The sequence below is a fragment of the Poecilia reticulata genome, chromosome 14 (assembly GCF_904066995.2).
Source record: "Poecilia reticulata chromosome 14, P_reticulata-male-v2, whole genome shotgun sequence".
NCBI lineage: Eukaryota > Metazoa > Chordata > Actinopteri > Cyprinodontiformes > Poeciliidae > Poecilia > Poecilia reticulata.
The window spans coordinates 9,017,567-9,033,020 of record NC_088843.1 but is presented as its reverse complement, the minus strand read 5'-3'; the positions used below and the strand labels follow the sequence as shown (position 1 = coordinate 9,033,020).

General features: G+C 39.1%; 1 protein-coding gene across 2 annotated transcripts; it reads right to left on the bottom strand.

Moving 5' to 3' along the window:
• Positions 1-1,247: 1,247 nt before the first annotated feature.
• slc22a6l (solute carrier family 22 member 6, like) lies at positions 1,248-14,613 on the bottom strand. Of its 2 annotated transcripts, none has more exons than XM_008427068.2 (11): positions 14,480-14,613; positions 8,347-8,737; positions 8,128-8,231; positions 7,861-8,015; positions 7,321-7,489; positions 7,086-7,209; positions 6,888-7,003; positions 6,584-6,798; positions 5,902-6,010; positions 1,842-2,045; positions 1,248-1,725 (listed from the first exon to the last, which is right to left on the bottom strand). In XM_008427068.2, the coding sequence occupies exons 2-11, from the start codon at positions 8,731-8,733 to the stop codon at positions 1,632-1,634; spliced, it is 1,677 nt and encodes a 558-aa protein (XP_008425290.2). In that variant the 5' UTR covers positions 8,734-8,737; positions 14,480-14,613; the 3' UTR covers positions 1,248-1,631. The 2 variants fall into 2 exon arrangements, with proteins under 2 accessions (XP_008425290.2, XP_008425291.2); XM_008427069.3 differs by lacking the exon at positions 14,480-14,613 and adding an exon at positions 8,873-9,250.
• Between the last annotated feature and the right edge of the window lie 841 nt (positions 14,614-15,454).

Below are 15,454 nucleotides of genomic sequence, written 5' to 3'. Positions count from 1 at the left end.
CAGACATAAATTGGCCTTTTAAATAAATATAAATTCCGACAATGGATATTTTTCATCCGCCTCATTGAAGAGATGAGAAAAATAAGTAAATAGAAGCTGTCTTTAGCATTTTACTCTCTAATTTACCAATGTTAATGTCACTTGAGCCTTTAGCTGTATTTAGCACATAATGGACTGGGTTATTTTTTTATCCACTATGCATTACTAGAAAATGTCCACTAGATGGAGACAAAGCAAACAGTCTCAAGAGTACAACTGGCCTTCTGTATGCGGAGACATTTGGGTTTTTGTAAATAAACAAATGTTTATTAGTATATTATTTTTAAAGTTTTGGATTTTTGCTGATCTATTTTCATTTGATGTTTTACACATTGATAAATGTGTTGACCGTATTTAGGTTTACAGTGATGTAATGGCTCAACATAAAACGATATTTAGAGATTTAGGGCATGAATGACACGTTTTATATTTCCAGAACTTCATTTATTTGAAATGATACAAACATGTGTTCTATTGCAATAACTACTTGTATGCAGTAATTTTCTCAACATGGAATAATAACAAAAAAAAAAAAAACACCAGGAAGATTTGCCGTCATTGCCAGAAGACAAAAAAGAGAATATGATCCCACATACAAAAACCATTTAAATTGACTCTCTCTAATAAAAATCACCGAAGGGTAAAAAAGGAGTCCATTGATACTCCTTGAGCTTTTCATCCCTTGAATCCACTGAGTGCTCAACAAATTAATTGCGGCTGCATGTGACCGACCAACACAGGAAGAGTTCTGGAGGACTTTCAGTGGTAATTGCAGCAAAAGGAGTTTTTCCTCAGTGTGTCATCTGGGTAGTTACGTTCTTATAATATGTATCATTTATCTTCCATGTCACTTATTTTCTTCACATAAACTTCCATTAAGATACATTGCATGTGGCTGTAATGTGACAAAACTTGAACATTTTTATGTGTAAAAAGCACTCGTTTCAAGATTATGAATTTTTTTTAAATTAAATTATTGGCCTTAGGAAAATGCCGCCATAAATAGTATTCAGAAAAAGTGATGGTATACTTCCAAGGTTCATCAGCTGAAAGTTGATTTAGAAAATTAATTTTGCATTCTTTGGTTTCTTCTGCTTTTCATCATTGCCATAGGTTGTTTCAATTAGGTTAAATACGACTAAATTAAACTTTGGCAGCTCCCGCTCTAGTAATATCCGAGTTAAAAAACAAAAACTCAAACTCAGAAGTGGAGTATGTGTTCACTTTTATTGAAAAATACAAAGTGGTACATATAAAGCAAAACAAATTTTACAAAAGCACCAATAAACATACAGTCAGCCTCGAATTCATTCTACTCAGAGATTTGGGTTCCAGACATGATTGTTGCAAAGAAGTCCTGAATTTCTCACAGCTACTGTTTCACCAACAAACATACTGCGGGTCTGATTTTCTGATGCCTTCAGATTATTTTACTGACCTTTTTAAAACAACACTCTTTCTCCATTTGTCGGGATAAAACAACACAAAATAAACTGTGAAAATCAAATATGCAGCTAAGAAGAAAACAAACCGTACAAACGTCATTTTTTATTTTTGTGTCTGCACATTCACCGGGTTTATACGCAGGGATTTCAGGCAGCCTGTTTGAGGACATCCACTTTAGTGTCCTGCATGATCATTGTTTCCTTTGTTGGCACTGGACACTTGGAGCTTCTTCCAGAACCCCTGAGGGAACGGAGAAGGAAAAACCGAATAAACCGTCCTTTCTCTGCATTTCAACGTGTTTTTGCAAGACTAAGCTATTTCCTGTTTGTAATTTTCAACCTACATGTTGATCTTACCTGTCCTCCACATCCTGTATTGTGTCAGGGAGATGTGTGCCCAGTGTCTCTGGAAGAAAAACTGCAGCAAACCCTGAGAGAATTGGAGCTCCTCCGTAGATTAAACCTGGCAGCCAAGGTATGTAGTCCCCAGTGAGCTGAACCATTGGGGCCACCATAGCTCCCACACGAGCCATCATGGACACCCAACCCATGCCACTTTGACTGAATGTGGAAAGAGTCAAAATGACACAATTAAAGCAGAATCAGTGGTCTAGTTGCTGTACAGTTAAAAAATGTAATTATATTGCAGCCTTTAATTGGCATTTTTGTCTAATCAAAGCCTGTCAGAGGACATTCTTAAAGGAAGATGATAGAAGTCCATGAATGCATGAGTTTAATATGATTAAACTAAATTTGGACATGGAATCAATTTTGTATGTTTGCAGTGTTCACACAGTTCCACTATAAAAAAAAAGGGCGACTTTAAAAATGTAACAAAATCAGAAGGGGGAAATCTTTGACATTTAGCTTAAGATAAAATCCCTTTCATTTTTTAAAGTTAGAGGTCAGGAAATGACAGTATTTAGCAGCTAAAGGGTTCACTGCAACATCCACAGCTCATGAAGGAGAACTAGTTGATTCAGAGCTAATTTTGGAACGATGGCACTATGAACAACACGGTTGTAAAGAAACCCTAAAAAAAAAATCCCATTAGCAGGTTGCTTCAAGTCAGAAGCAAAGTGTGGGAGAAGGTGCTCCGATCAGATGAGACCGAAAATAGGCTACATACAAAATGTTACGGAGGAAAACTAACACTACACATGCCCGTTAACACGCCATCTCCTGCTGGATTGAACTAAATATAAAGGAATACTGAGAAAAAAAAAACTAGGCTTAAACAAACTGTGGACAGAGGTTCACCTTCTGGCAGGACAACAGCGCTAAGCAAACAGTCAGAGCTGCAATCAAAAGATTTGGATCAATGAATGACCTGAATACAAATGCCCACAACAGATCTTTGAAAAAAAATTAAAAAATCAAACCACACATTTTTTTTCCACTTCACAATTATGCCTTATTTTCTCTTTGTCTGTCCCATAAAATCTCAATAAAATACATCCAGCTTTGTGGCTAGAACATGACAGTAATTTATTCAAGGAGTATTAATAATTTTGAAAGACACTGTATTCCAAACACTGTGTCCATTTAACCAAATAACTCAGAGTCAAGTGGCTTCAACAAACCTGGATTTGCTTTAGTTTCTTGTAAATATGGATAGAAATCCTTAGTGAAAAAATAAAAGATTTTGTAATAAATGTGTGAATAAAAACCATGTGATGTCACAAACTTTATGGTCCAGAAAAAACAAATGCTGTGTAAATCTCCTTTGACACATTGGCAGTCCACGGTAAGCGCATACAAGAGGATACATTTAGCCTGCAGTCATTGGCACTCGTCACCAACATCTGTTTGCAGAACCTGTTAGAAACTCAAGAGTATTTATCCTGGCCAAAGGTCACCTGGAGACTTCCCAAGGTCAACTTGAAACTCTTAGATCGTTCTTCTTTTTTTGTCAAAACCTTTACAAACTCCTTGAATGCATTTTTTTCCCCCTTTGGCCCAAATTTCTGGTAGCATACTTAGCTGTTATATGTCTGTAAATGTTTCTCTGGTAATGTTTAAAAAGGACTGGGCTTCATGGTTATTGCAAATCGTGTTTTGGTTTTCCTTGATTGTTTGCTTGTTTCGGAACATCTCATTGAGATTAATAAAAATAGTTCCACGAATGTGTCCAGTTTGCAATTTTTTTTTTTTACCAGATGAGCTGTTATTAAATTGACAAAAATCTATTTTCTCATGTAAGAAGATTTTTCAATTTACAGTCTTACCAATAATACTTATGAATCACTGCAGTGATTTGAAAAAGTCTCCACACCTTAAACAGCTGATAATTTGTCAAATAACAGGCCCAACTGTTTGTGTTTTTCTGGAATATATGTGATAGACCAATACAAAGTAGTCGTACAGTGTACCCCAGGTGTTTGCCAGGTTTAGGGATCACAACCACTTCTGAATAGCTGGAATCTGCAAACACTTGACACCCACTTTGAAAATGCTTCAACCTATCTATTTAATTAGTACTAGCACCAAATAACTTTTGCTATGCATTAACAGGTTTTGTGGATACTGCCTTGGCCTTAGCACAGAAGCTAACATCCAAGGTGTTTCTTATTTTCTCTCTTGGAAGTACAAGAAACATGAATGCTGCTGTTGAAAATGGCAGCTCTCAACATGTGATCTGATGTTTTCAATGATCTAGAAAACACATCTGTGAATATGTACACGTTTCATAAATAATTAGGGGTTACGGCTACGGTTCTAAGCATGAATGGGTAGCATAAGCAGAAAAAATAATACTAAATGGTTTTCCAATTTTATTCTAATAAAAACTAATGCATGTGATTGAATTTACCTTTTTGCACTTGTTATATGCCTTTCATCCAATCTGACTGAGCTTGAGCTGCTTTGCATGAACGAATCACTAATAGTTTCAGTCTGCAGTCGTGCACAGCTGATGGAGACAGACCCCAAAACAGTTGCAGCTGTAAATACCACAAAATGTGGCACTGCACAGATTTGTAGAGCCACAATAGCTCTTTGGTTTTACGACGCTCCTTTAACACAAATCACCACTTTCCTTCCTCTTTCATTCTGTTTTCTGACATGAAATCAGAGTAAAACACATTGAAACTTTTTGTAACACGATGGAATCTGAAAGGTTCGAGGCGAACGGATACTTTTGGTCACACGTGAGAAAATGGTCACTTATTTAACTCAATCCCTCACTGTTTAGTCCAGGTTTGGATTGAATTGAACTTTGTGTAACACTGTTAATCTGCAAACCTCCCCCCTTTGACCTGTGTCACAGAGGTCTGTGCCAGTAACAGAAAAGCAAACATAATTCACTGTGTTTTCACTACTACATCACAAACCTTATCGACTTTAAGCTTCATTTGTTTTTGTATTTTCAGTACTTTCTTTCTCCTAAAATTTTTTTATTGTTTGTATCAATTATCACATTTGTGTCTTTAATCATGCTTTAATTTAATCATGTTTTAACTGTGATGCTTTTTTTTTTTTGTTCGAGAAGTTTGTGTTTGTTTGTGTCTGTTGGCTTCATCAGAACGTGATCTGCAGCTCTCACTAGAGCGGTTCGCAGCCGAGTGTGAAGCGGCCGGGATGAGGCTCAGTGCCTCCAAATCCGAGGCCATGGTCTTGAGCCGGAAAAGGGTAGAGTGCCTTCTCCGGGTCAGGGGTGTCGTCCTGCCTCAAGTGGAGGAGTTTAAGTATCTGGGGATCTTGTTCACGAATGAGGGAAGAAGGGAGCAGGAGATTGACGGACGGATTGGGGCAGCGTCTGCCGTGAAGCGGGCGTTGTACCGGCCTGTCGTGGTGAAGAGAGAGCTGAGTCAAAAAGCAAAGCTCTCGATTTACCGGTCGATCTACGTTCCCACCCTCATCTATGGTCATGAGCTTTGGGTCATGACTGAAAGAACGAGATCACGGGTACAAGTGGACGAAATGGGTTTCCTCCGCAGGGTGGCTGGGTTCTCCCTAAGAGATAGGGTGAGAAGCTCGGTCATCCGGGACGGACTCAGAGTAAAGCCGCTGCTCCTCCACGTCGAGAGGAGCCAGTTGAGGTGGCTCAGGCATCTGGTAAGGATGCCTCCTGGGCGCCTCCCTAGTGAGGTGTTCCGGGCACGTCCCACCGGGAGGAGGCCTCGGGGAAGACCCAGGACACGCTGGAGGAAATATGTCTCTCGGCTGGCCTGGGAATGCCTTGGGATTCCCCCGGAGGAGCTGGAAGAAGTGACTGGGGAGAGGGAAGTCTGGGCCTCCCTTCTGAAGCTGCTGCCCCCACGACCCGACCCCGGATAAGCGGAAGAAAATGGATGGATGGATGGAAGTTTGTGTTTGTTACTAGAATTACACTCACATCAGAAATAAATTGAGGAACACTGATTTTCCTCAGGAGGAATCAGATTCAATAAATTCAATTTCCGTTTTTAAAACGTACCGGATGATGGTTGGGTAAAGTTCTCCAGAGTAAAGGTAGCAGCAGTTGAAGGATGCAGCCAGACATCCTTTGCCCACCACTGCCAGACAGGTTCGCACAGTCTGTTTGTCTGAAGAAAAGAAGACACATTAAGTAGATATAACTGTATGTTTAGTTTATTATAGAGCATGCAAAACAAAACCAAACAAAACAGTTATAATCAACTTGCTTTTGGGAGTTTTAGTTTCTTTTATGCCTTCTCACACCATGATACTGCCACCACCGTGTTTTACAGTAGAACTGGTATATTCAAGCTCAAGTGCAATATTAAGATTTCTAACACAATGCATTTTATTGCACGGTTTTCACTGATGTTCTCCAACAAGCTTGGGAGACCTTTGACTGGATTTACATTGAGATTTAATTACGGATACTCTATTTACTAATTAAGCCACTTCTAAAGTCAGTCAGTTGCTGCCACAGTTTGAGTAAAAATATATGCAAGCCACACAATTTAGGTTTTCACTTGGGGAAAAAAAAAAAAAAATATGTACATTGTTTTTTCATCCAATTCAAAATTATGCACTGTTTTGCTTTGGTCAATCAATTATTGTCTCAAGAAACACTTTTCTGGTTGTAACGTAAAATCAAAAAAAAAGTTCAATACTATAATACCAGTATAAGAAATGCGCTCCATATTTACCATAAGGCACCAGTATGTTGATCAGAATTGTGACTCCGGCTATGATCAGAGCGCCGCATTGTGACGGCCGGCGTCCAATGAAACTCATACACACAGTGATGACAACTTTAGCGGGGATGTCGACCGCGCCGAAGATCACTTGTATCAAGTAGATGTTCACCCCAAATTTCTGGAGATCCATAGCAAGGCCGTAGTACGCAAAGCTGGTTGATAACCTGAGAGAGAGAGAGAGAATGTCCTTTACTCAGATTATTTAAAGATGGGTTTTGTTTGTGTCTTTTTATAGAAGAATCAGGACGTGTACCAGGTGGCACTGAGGCAGAAAGTCATGACGCGCATTTTGGGCGTGCGGAACAGATCAAGGGCAGAGTGGGTCCCCTGGGAGCACGACAGCTCTCTTTTCATAGATTCTTGCAGCATCTACGCATAAAGAAGACATACTTTCAATGCTTGTCCCATTCATGAATTAAAACACAACTCTATGAACATGACACTGCCGTACTTTTACATTAATCTGTTCCCCTTCTTCATGGCGGCCATTAAACCTGGCCACACTTTTAAGCATCTTCACAGCCTGTTCGGGTTTATTGTTTATCGCCAACCATCTTGACGACTCATGAAACCACCTGAGAATAAACACGTGTTTATTTTATTAGATGGTTTTTGCCGTTTACAGACCCTCGCAACATTTGAACGGTCCGGTCCCTCTACTTGCACCTTTGTATTTGCCATCTTACCATGCAGTAAGGAAGAACACATAGAAGGGCAACGACACAGCCAGGGTCAACCACCTCCAGTCCGTGACGAAGTAGGCGATGGCCGGCAGAAGCATCTGCCCCACGGTGTAGCAGTAGCCGGTTGCCGTCCCCGTGAAAGTCCGCACACGAGTCGGGATCCACTCCACAACTTCACGAGAAAGAATCAAAGAAAAACACTTTAGTTCCAGACAAACATCCATAAAAAGTGACACGAAAGTTATAGACTACGAGAGAGAATATAGAATGAGGCAGGTGAAGAGACAGACAGCATGTTATTTCAGTTTATGCTAGTTAAAGATAGCCATTCAAAAGTAAAATCAACATCAATAATGTAAACAAATATTATTATTATTATTATTATTATTATTATTATTATTATTATTATTATTATTATTATTATTATTATTATTGTTATTGCCTTCCACAGCTTGTCTGATGAGTGGTAGTTTAGACTACATTTTACCCCATTAGCAAACAAATTCTTGTTGTTTTTATGTTTTTAGCTGAATGCTTAATTACTGAGTGAGAAGGTGTTGAGTCCCACGCCAGACAGAGCCATGCCACAGCCAAACCGGAACAGACAGTAGAGGGAGAAGGAAGGGGAGAAAGCAGCACACGTTCCCGAAACCGCCATGAGCAGGTTAGAGATCAGCAGGAGGATGCGGCGGCCATATCTAGGAGAGAAGAGTGATGTTTGGATTCTTTTTTTTTTTTTAAGGCACATTAAAGGAAAAGATTATTAGCATCAGATAGAGTTGGAACTACTGATGAAAAATTGGAGGATACCTGTCTGAAAGGCCTCCGAAGACAAGAGCCCCCACAAGCACACCGCCCATATAAACGGTTTGCCCCATTTGCTTTAAGGAGCGCAGGTCACACACCAAGTGCCACTGAAGAAAAGCACATATACAATAATAAACAAACATGTAAGTGTCTCCTACAATCATCTCTGGCTTGATTAAACCCCCCCGCGATCGCAACAAAGTCTGAAGAACGCGGCCCTACATCAGATATGATAGTGGAGGTCATTTCTGTCATGTTGTAGGACCATCCATCAACACATCCCTCCAGGACGGCGCCATAATCCCTCTCTGTGGCGGAACTACCATTCTGAGCCAGGAGGTGCCACTGTGGAGCAACGTATCGCTGGCAACTCTGTGGTTTTCCTGCTTCGTTCAGTGGTACTGTGATCTGCAGAATCTCCTCCGGGCTCAGCTGGGTCCGAGACATGTTGGAATGTGAGCTGCAGTGATGAGGCGGCACCAGGGCCACAAAGTTCTGCAGCAGGTTGTGACTGGCCATCAGGAGGACGGGGGTGCAGAGTAGAATCACATGGAGGACCTGGAAGCGACCCGTGCTGCCGACCTGTTCGAGGAGGTCAGCGAAGGCCATCCTTCTGCACAACCACAATATTGATATTAAAATTCTGCTGCATTAACAAGCTTACAGTAGATGAATAAAAAGAAAGGAAGTGCTCTGTAGCTATCTGTGACATCAAAGTGTTACATGATAAAAAATGTAACAAACTTACCTGATTGATCACGCTTTGCTTTGTAAAGAAAAATTCCTAAAACAATAATGAAAAAAAAAAACAGCTTTCTGATCTTTAATGCACAAAAACGAACTAAGTTTAACCTGAAATCCCCATATAAGTCCTTGAAAATGTGGGAGAAAAAAGGGCACCACAGAGAAAAAAACTAGCTTTGTCACTGCACCATATTTAAATCCATAAGCGGCTCTGAAATTCCTCTACTTCTTCTCAACCTTAGGAATTAGCAGCTTTCTATTTGAGCTAAAAGTACAGAGTCCTTGCTGCACAGGTCTTGTTGAAAGATCTGAAAGAACTCCAGCATCTGTCCCACCTCAGCTCTTTTCCCTCTTTGCACTGAGAAACACTCACTGCCCTGTAGTGGTTACTTAATATGAATGACTGTGTGCGTGTGTGTGTGTGTGTGTGTGTGTGTGTGTGTGTGTGTGTGTGTGTGTGTGTGTGTGTGTGTGTGTGTGTGTGTGTGTGTGTGTGTGTGTGCGTGTGTGCGTGCGTGCGCGCGCGTGCGTGCGTGCGTGCGTGCGTGCGTGCGTGCGTGTGTGTGTGTGTGTGTGTGTGTGTGTGAAAGAGAGAAAAAGAGAGAGAGGCACACATCCATACAAATGAGATCAAGCAAGAAATGTTTTTCTTTGCTATTTTTTGCTGATGTTTCTGATTAGCGTACCAAGAAGTTAGCAGGATTAAAGATAAACAATAAGAAAAGAGGTAATAAGTGAGGGAACAATGAGTGAGTCATTGGCGTAAGTTGCAAAAGACGTTGATCAATATTCAACAATTTAAATGCCCTTTAACACTACAGATCTTTTTTCCTTCTCTCTAGCACCTCGTGTTATAACACTGTAAATAAGTTACTGCGCTTTGCTTTGCAGACCAAATAATATAGGAGAAAATGACTGGAAATAACATTAAAAAAATCAAAAAATCCCATAATTATATTTTCAAGGTGAAAAGATATTAGGTTTGATCCGATTGTAACTTAAATAGGAGCTACTTTAGCTTTGTTAGATTCCTGCTGATTAGTTTTGAGGAATGTTTTCTCTTATGTAATAATCAGCATGAGACGTCGGAGCGAATGAAGCTGCAGGTGCACCGAAGCCAAACAAGAAAATCTTAGTTTTTTCAGCTGTCTGACTCAGAAACCGACTGGAGCTGCTAGATTATTCCTTCTTCAGCATATTTCTTTTTTTATATTGATTTATTTAAAACTGGAATCAAAGTAAAACCGTATCATGCGGTGCTTTGTAAAAAAATAACTTTTTACTCTGTTCCATTTTGGAAAAGTTGAACATGTCTTTTTGGGGACGAGTTGTGAGAAAAGCAGCACAAAGTGTTGCATAACTGTGGACGGGATTTTTTTTTCTTGTTTTTCCATCACGGTTTATCAAATAAATAAAAATCAGAATGATGCAGCTGGCATTTGTATCCATTCAACAGGACAATTAGATCTCAGTATAAATACTGTGGCTCAGTGAGAAAATGTTTTGAAAAAATATCTAGATTTGATATGAATATGGGGAGAATTTTTTTTAAATAAAAAGTAACACGGAAATATTTTTACTTTTGTTTCATTTTTACAAATAAAAAACTTGAGATATTATTTAATGAATATGTCCATATGAAAATAAAATAAGCAGAAGAGAGAGAAACGGGAGACGTTAAACATCCTGCTTTCATCTCTTAGTTAGTTATTTTCTTTAATCTCACATTATTCAAAGAATAAGGGACTGAAACTGAATAAAAATAATAGTTAACAGAGAAATCATCCATAAATTATAACATAAAACTCTGGAGAAAACTTTGAATACAGTCTTAATGTTTTACACAAGATGTGTCAACACGTTTGGCAGCTTTCTGTGTTCAAGGTTGAATGACTAACCAGACGTGGCAGAATATGCAGATTATTTATCTTATCCTAGAGGTGAGCAGGCCGTGTTTCTGTGATGTTATAGCGAGACAAAAAGCAACAAAGCTTCTCTGATCTAAATAATAACAATAAACAAATTTTAAATTTTTTTTTAAAGCATGAACATCAGAGAATCAACTGCAGAGGAAGATTTGTGGGATGATTTTTGCTTGAGTTGAGCTGGGCTGTTCCATTAGGTCCACTTTACATGTCACTGTGTTGCATAAGACCAGTTCAGGATGCGCTTTCCCATTGCAAAAATATTCACAACCCAAGTACCTGCTCACAGTTTGTTACCATGCAACCAGAAACGTCTGGTTGCATAGTAATGATGAACCAACACAAATACAATCTTATCGTAAATCTTTTGCACTTTTTGAAAAAAAAAAAAAAAAAGAAGAGAAAAAAGAAAAGAAAAGAAAAGAAAAGAAAAGAAAGTAAAAGAAAAATCAACCAGTAATCTGGATTACCACACAGGAAGTCTGTTGGTTAAAATATTTTCTATACCCACTTATTTCTTGCAGGATGCCTCCTGGCAATGGTGATCCTAACGTTCAAGTGAAGTCTGATCTCATCGCTGTTTAGTTAGAAATGGCTGGCTGAGAATAATCAAGAAGCCCCTCTTAAGGATGAAACAAACCAAGTCACAATTTTGGACTCAATTATTGGCTAAAGTTATGCAACTTTTGTCGCAACCACAAGAACCCAGCATTTGGTTTAAACAAATAAATTACAAGAAATCAGCAAGACTCCAGCGATTCAAGTACCTCGACTTTATCTCTAGATATAAAAATCCCAGTTTATTTTGCTCTACATCATGGTGAAAACATAATGAGTTGATGGCAACTAAAGGTTCTCCAGCAAAGCATCATGTTTCTCTGTGGTTTGAAATTGCAGTGCAGCGTTTTAACAAATTGCACCAAACAGAAAAAAGCTGTCTTCTTGTAAAAACAGATAAGTATTATTTTATAAATACAGCTGCCAGATCAACTTGCTGTGGTATTTGTTGATGTGAAAAGTTGTTAGTCCTTCTTATATCAGAAGAGTCTGACTCTGTGGAAGAGGGCGGCGGAGGCGAGCAGACTTGTTTCTTGGATTGAAAGACTGACTTATTGAGCGAGACACATTTAATTATTATTTTTTAAACAAGAGACCGCTTTCTGTCTCTGTCATATATTGATCAAAGCGAGTCTCAAGCATTTCATTCACACCTCAGGAAAGTCTGTCACAGGGCATAATATCTCTCCTCAAAGACAGAGCTACAAAGTGAGCCAATTACAGCCAGTCACTCCTCGAGAGGAGCATATTTACAGACCCACAGATCAAAACTTTACAAGGTAGGAACAAAACACAAGTGGAAATCCTGTTTAAATTCATTATACGTCTACTGTTATCTGAAGCTTGTACCGTGGGATTTATGCTTGATCCTTGAACTCAGAGGTAAGCCCAAAAGCAACACGTTGTCTTACAGTTTACTGCAACACTAAAACCAGGCTATAGAAGCCAAAATTGATAAATGTGACATAACACGTGTATCCTTTCATCCTCTCATCAGGTCTGTTCATGGGTTTTTTTTTCCCCAAGATTAAACACACAGCCCTGCTCTTTTGTCACTGTGCAAGCAGAGCTTGTTGAACAGAAATGCGTGAATCATCCACTTAAGGTCAAGCTCCAACATGGTTAGGAAATGACACAACTTTTTTTTTTTTTATTGGTGTCAGATGTATATAAAACTGACCTCTTCTTCTCTGGCAAAGGGGCTGTGAAAATGTGATCCCCTCGTTCTGTTTTTCTCTTGTTTGTCAAATTTAAATATTTAAATTCATCAAACAAAACTTAATAGCAGCTAAAAGGAGTAACGTGAAAACAATTTTTAAATGATCATTCATTCTCAAATTAAATTATGAATTAATTGCAATTAACAGCAATTTGTGGAAGACTGAAGAGACCTCCACTCAAGACACCCATTCGAGGGAAATCAAGAAATCATTGACAACGTAGCAGGTTAAAAGGTCTCAGGGAGCAGAACGTAAAGGCATTGATGCTGATATATCAGCTTGGAAATGGTTACAAAAACATTTCTAAAACTTTGAGACTCCAGTGCACCACAATGAGAGTCACAAATAGAGGAAATATGGAACAAACATTTTCGAAAGCATACCAAAATTACTCCAAAAGCTCATCAATGACTCATCCAAGAGGTCACCATGTAGCCAATAGATTGACAACTAAAACACTCACTTGTTGGTTAGCTGCTCCGGCGTGTGTTGCTTTGACAAAAAGCGGTTGTCAAAATTTAGCATCTGCAGCAGGATAATATTCAGCTTCTTTCATGGGTTTGTCCACATCACTTCCAGGCATTAACTACTCACTTGGTTTGTTTTTTCTGCTTCCTTAGATGTCCCATCTACTTGTTGACATTTCTGGTGACATTGCTGTCACCTGGCACAACACGGCCTCTCGATGTTAATGTTCACTTCTTTCAAATCTTGCTTCACCATTTGCTACTGCAGCTTCCTTCAACCTCATTTCCTCCTTATTTATCCATGAATTCTAAAAAAAAATCTTTGCAAAATCAAGTGTCACAGTTGAATCCTCTCTGGTTAGTTCACATAGACTTCAAACTTGATATTTGATGACCTTGAGATTCATTGATTCTTTGTGCGCGGTTCTTTCTCTGAGGATTATCGAGAAATGTTTCTGTCTCTTTAATAAAACAGGCCTTAACTCTGCAGGTTGTGACTGATGGCATACCCATGACACATTTTCAACCCACATATTACAGAGGTTTTATTTATTGTCTGTTTTTCAGTTACTTGTAAAATTTTAAATTTAGAGCGCACTGCCTCACAAAAGTATTCCTAACCTTTAAACTTTTTCACCTGTTGTCACAAAGCAACCTCAAACCTCCACGTATTTATTATGAGATAAAAATGTTGAAAGTGTAGCATACCGTCGTATACTTCATGCTGTTTGCTGAACTCACGGCTGAAAATGCTTCCCAATATGTCCCCAGTAACTTTAAATATCAAAACACTGAAATAGTTCAAATTGAGTCAAATTGGATGGAACAGGGGTGCCCAAACTTTTTGAGAGCCAGATCTACTTTTTCTCTCACCAGCCGCCTGAGATCTACCTCATGACACAAAGACATAAAAATTGCAAATGAAACTCTATTGACTTATTTTATATGCGAATATACATCAGTTATAGCAGAAATAATAAAGTGACAGAAAACCTAATCCAGTTTCTTCCTCAGTGAGATTCTGACACTGGGAGCTGCTTACTGGTTTCTCAGTCAGAACAGAAGCTGGTTGCAAACCTGACCCCAGGTGTCAGTCAGTCATGGTAGACCTGGAATTTGGTTTGATGACCTCGATATGAGAAACTACAGACTGATAGGAGGAACCAAAGAGCCCAGTAAAGGTAAAGGCAAATCTTCTGAAGTCGGAATATAATTAATTTAATTCCACATAATTATCGCGGTAGAATTTGTTAAAACTTAATGAAATATATTTGTCCTATTTGATGTTTGTTGTGACGTATGCTCACAAACGAACGAGGTAATTAGTCCAAGTTTGTCGTTTATTGAACGTTCAGAAACTACAGCGGATGTAATGAGCCACAGCAAAGGTAAACAAAGGTAAAACAATCCGAAAAGACGATCAACTCAAAACCACTCCTACCTTTATACACACGCTCTCTCTTCCTCTCCCTCTCTCTCTCTCTCTTTGTCGTTTAAGCACGCCCGTTGCCGTGGCAACCGCCTGCGCCCCGCAAGCCGAGCAAAGATTACATTAAAGTCACAACATTCAGTCCGTAACATATCAGGTTTCCAGGCTTGATATTTATTTCTTGATTATTAATAAGCCTCTCATGAACGCAGCGGTGGTTAAGTAACTAATTTAAACTCCTGCTCTGCTCGTCAGTCGGTCTTTGAGTCGCCTTTTTTTAAAATCTTTTTTTGTTTTTGTTTTTTGTTAATGGAACCGAAACGCACTGAACTGCACTCAAGGCCTTGTTGAAACAATAATTACTGAGATTATTAATTTTAAATGTTTCGTTGACTTTTTATAATTATTCTTTTTTTAATGAAGCTACAAACGTTTAGGATCTTAGTGAATATTTTTGATAAGCCTATCAGATGAGGAAGTGCTGGCCTCAGCGTCCTGGCGGCGATCAGTTAGTCACTCAAAACCTTCCGCGATCGACCTATTGGGCACCCGTGGGATGGAAAGTGTCTAGTGAATGTCAGTTGGTTGTAGGTCTTGTCTTGATATAATGTGCTAGCAGATAAAAGACTTAGCTAAGAGAAGGGTTCTTCTCTAAATCTAAATGTTGTTCAGCATATGCTGGCAAATTAGGCCCATTTAAATTCAACACTCGGTTAGTGGTCCAGGTCATGACCTCATTATCAAACTTAAAAAAAAAAAAATTCAATAACTGCTCTGACAGGCCACACGTCCTACTTGACAGGACAGAGGAGAGGAGCCTGGTTATCGTAACAGAGGTTCTTTTTTTATGCTGATGTTGAGATTCGTGGCTTTTTATTTAACTTTCTGAGTATGTCCGTTGTGCTGGAGCAAATGTTATCAGGAAGAGCCTGTGATAACAGCTCGCATTACGATTAACTGCTTCTGGCTGCATCCCTCCGCTGGAGT

Excerpts from the sequence above, each read along its gene's own strand:
- slc22a6l (XM_008427068.2), bottom strand. The coding sequence starts at position 8,733 with ATGGCCTTCGCTGACCTCCTCGAACAGGTCGGCAGCACGGGTCGCTTC. Across the intron at positions 8,016-8,127 it reads TTCGGAGGCCTTTCAGACAG|ATATGGCCGCCGCATCCTCC; the intron begins GTATCCTCCAAT and ends CTTCTCTCCTAG. Across the intron at positions 2,046-5,901 it reads CTTTACCCAACCATCATCCG|TCAAAGTGGCATGGGTTGGG; the intron begins GTACGTTTTAAA and ends TTCCACATTCAG.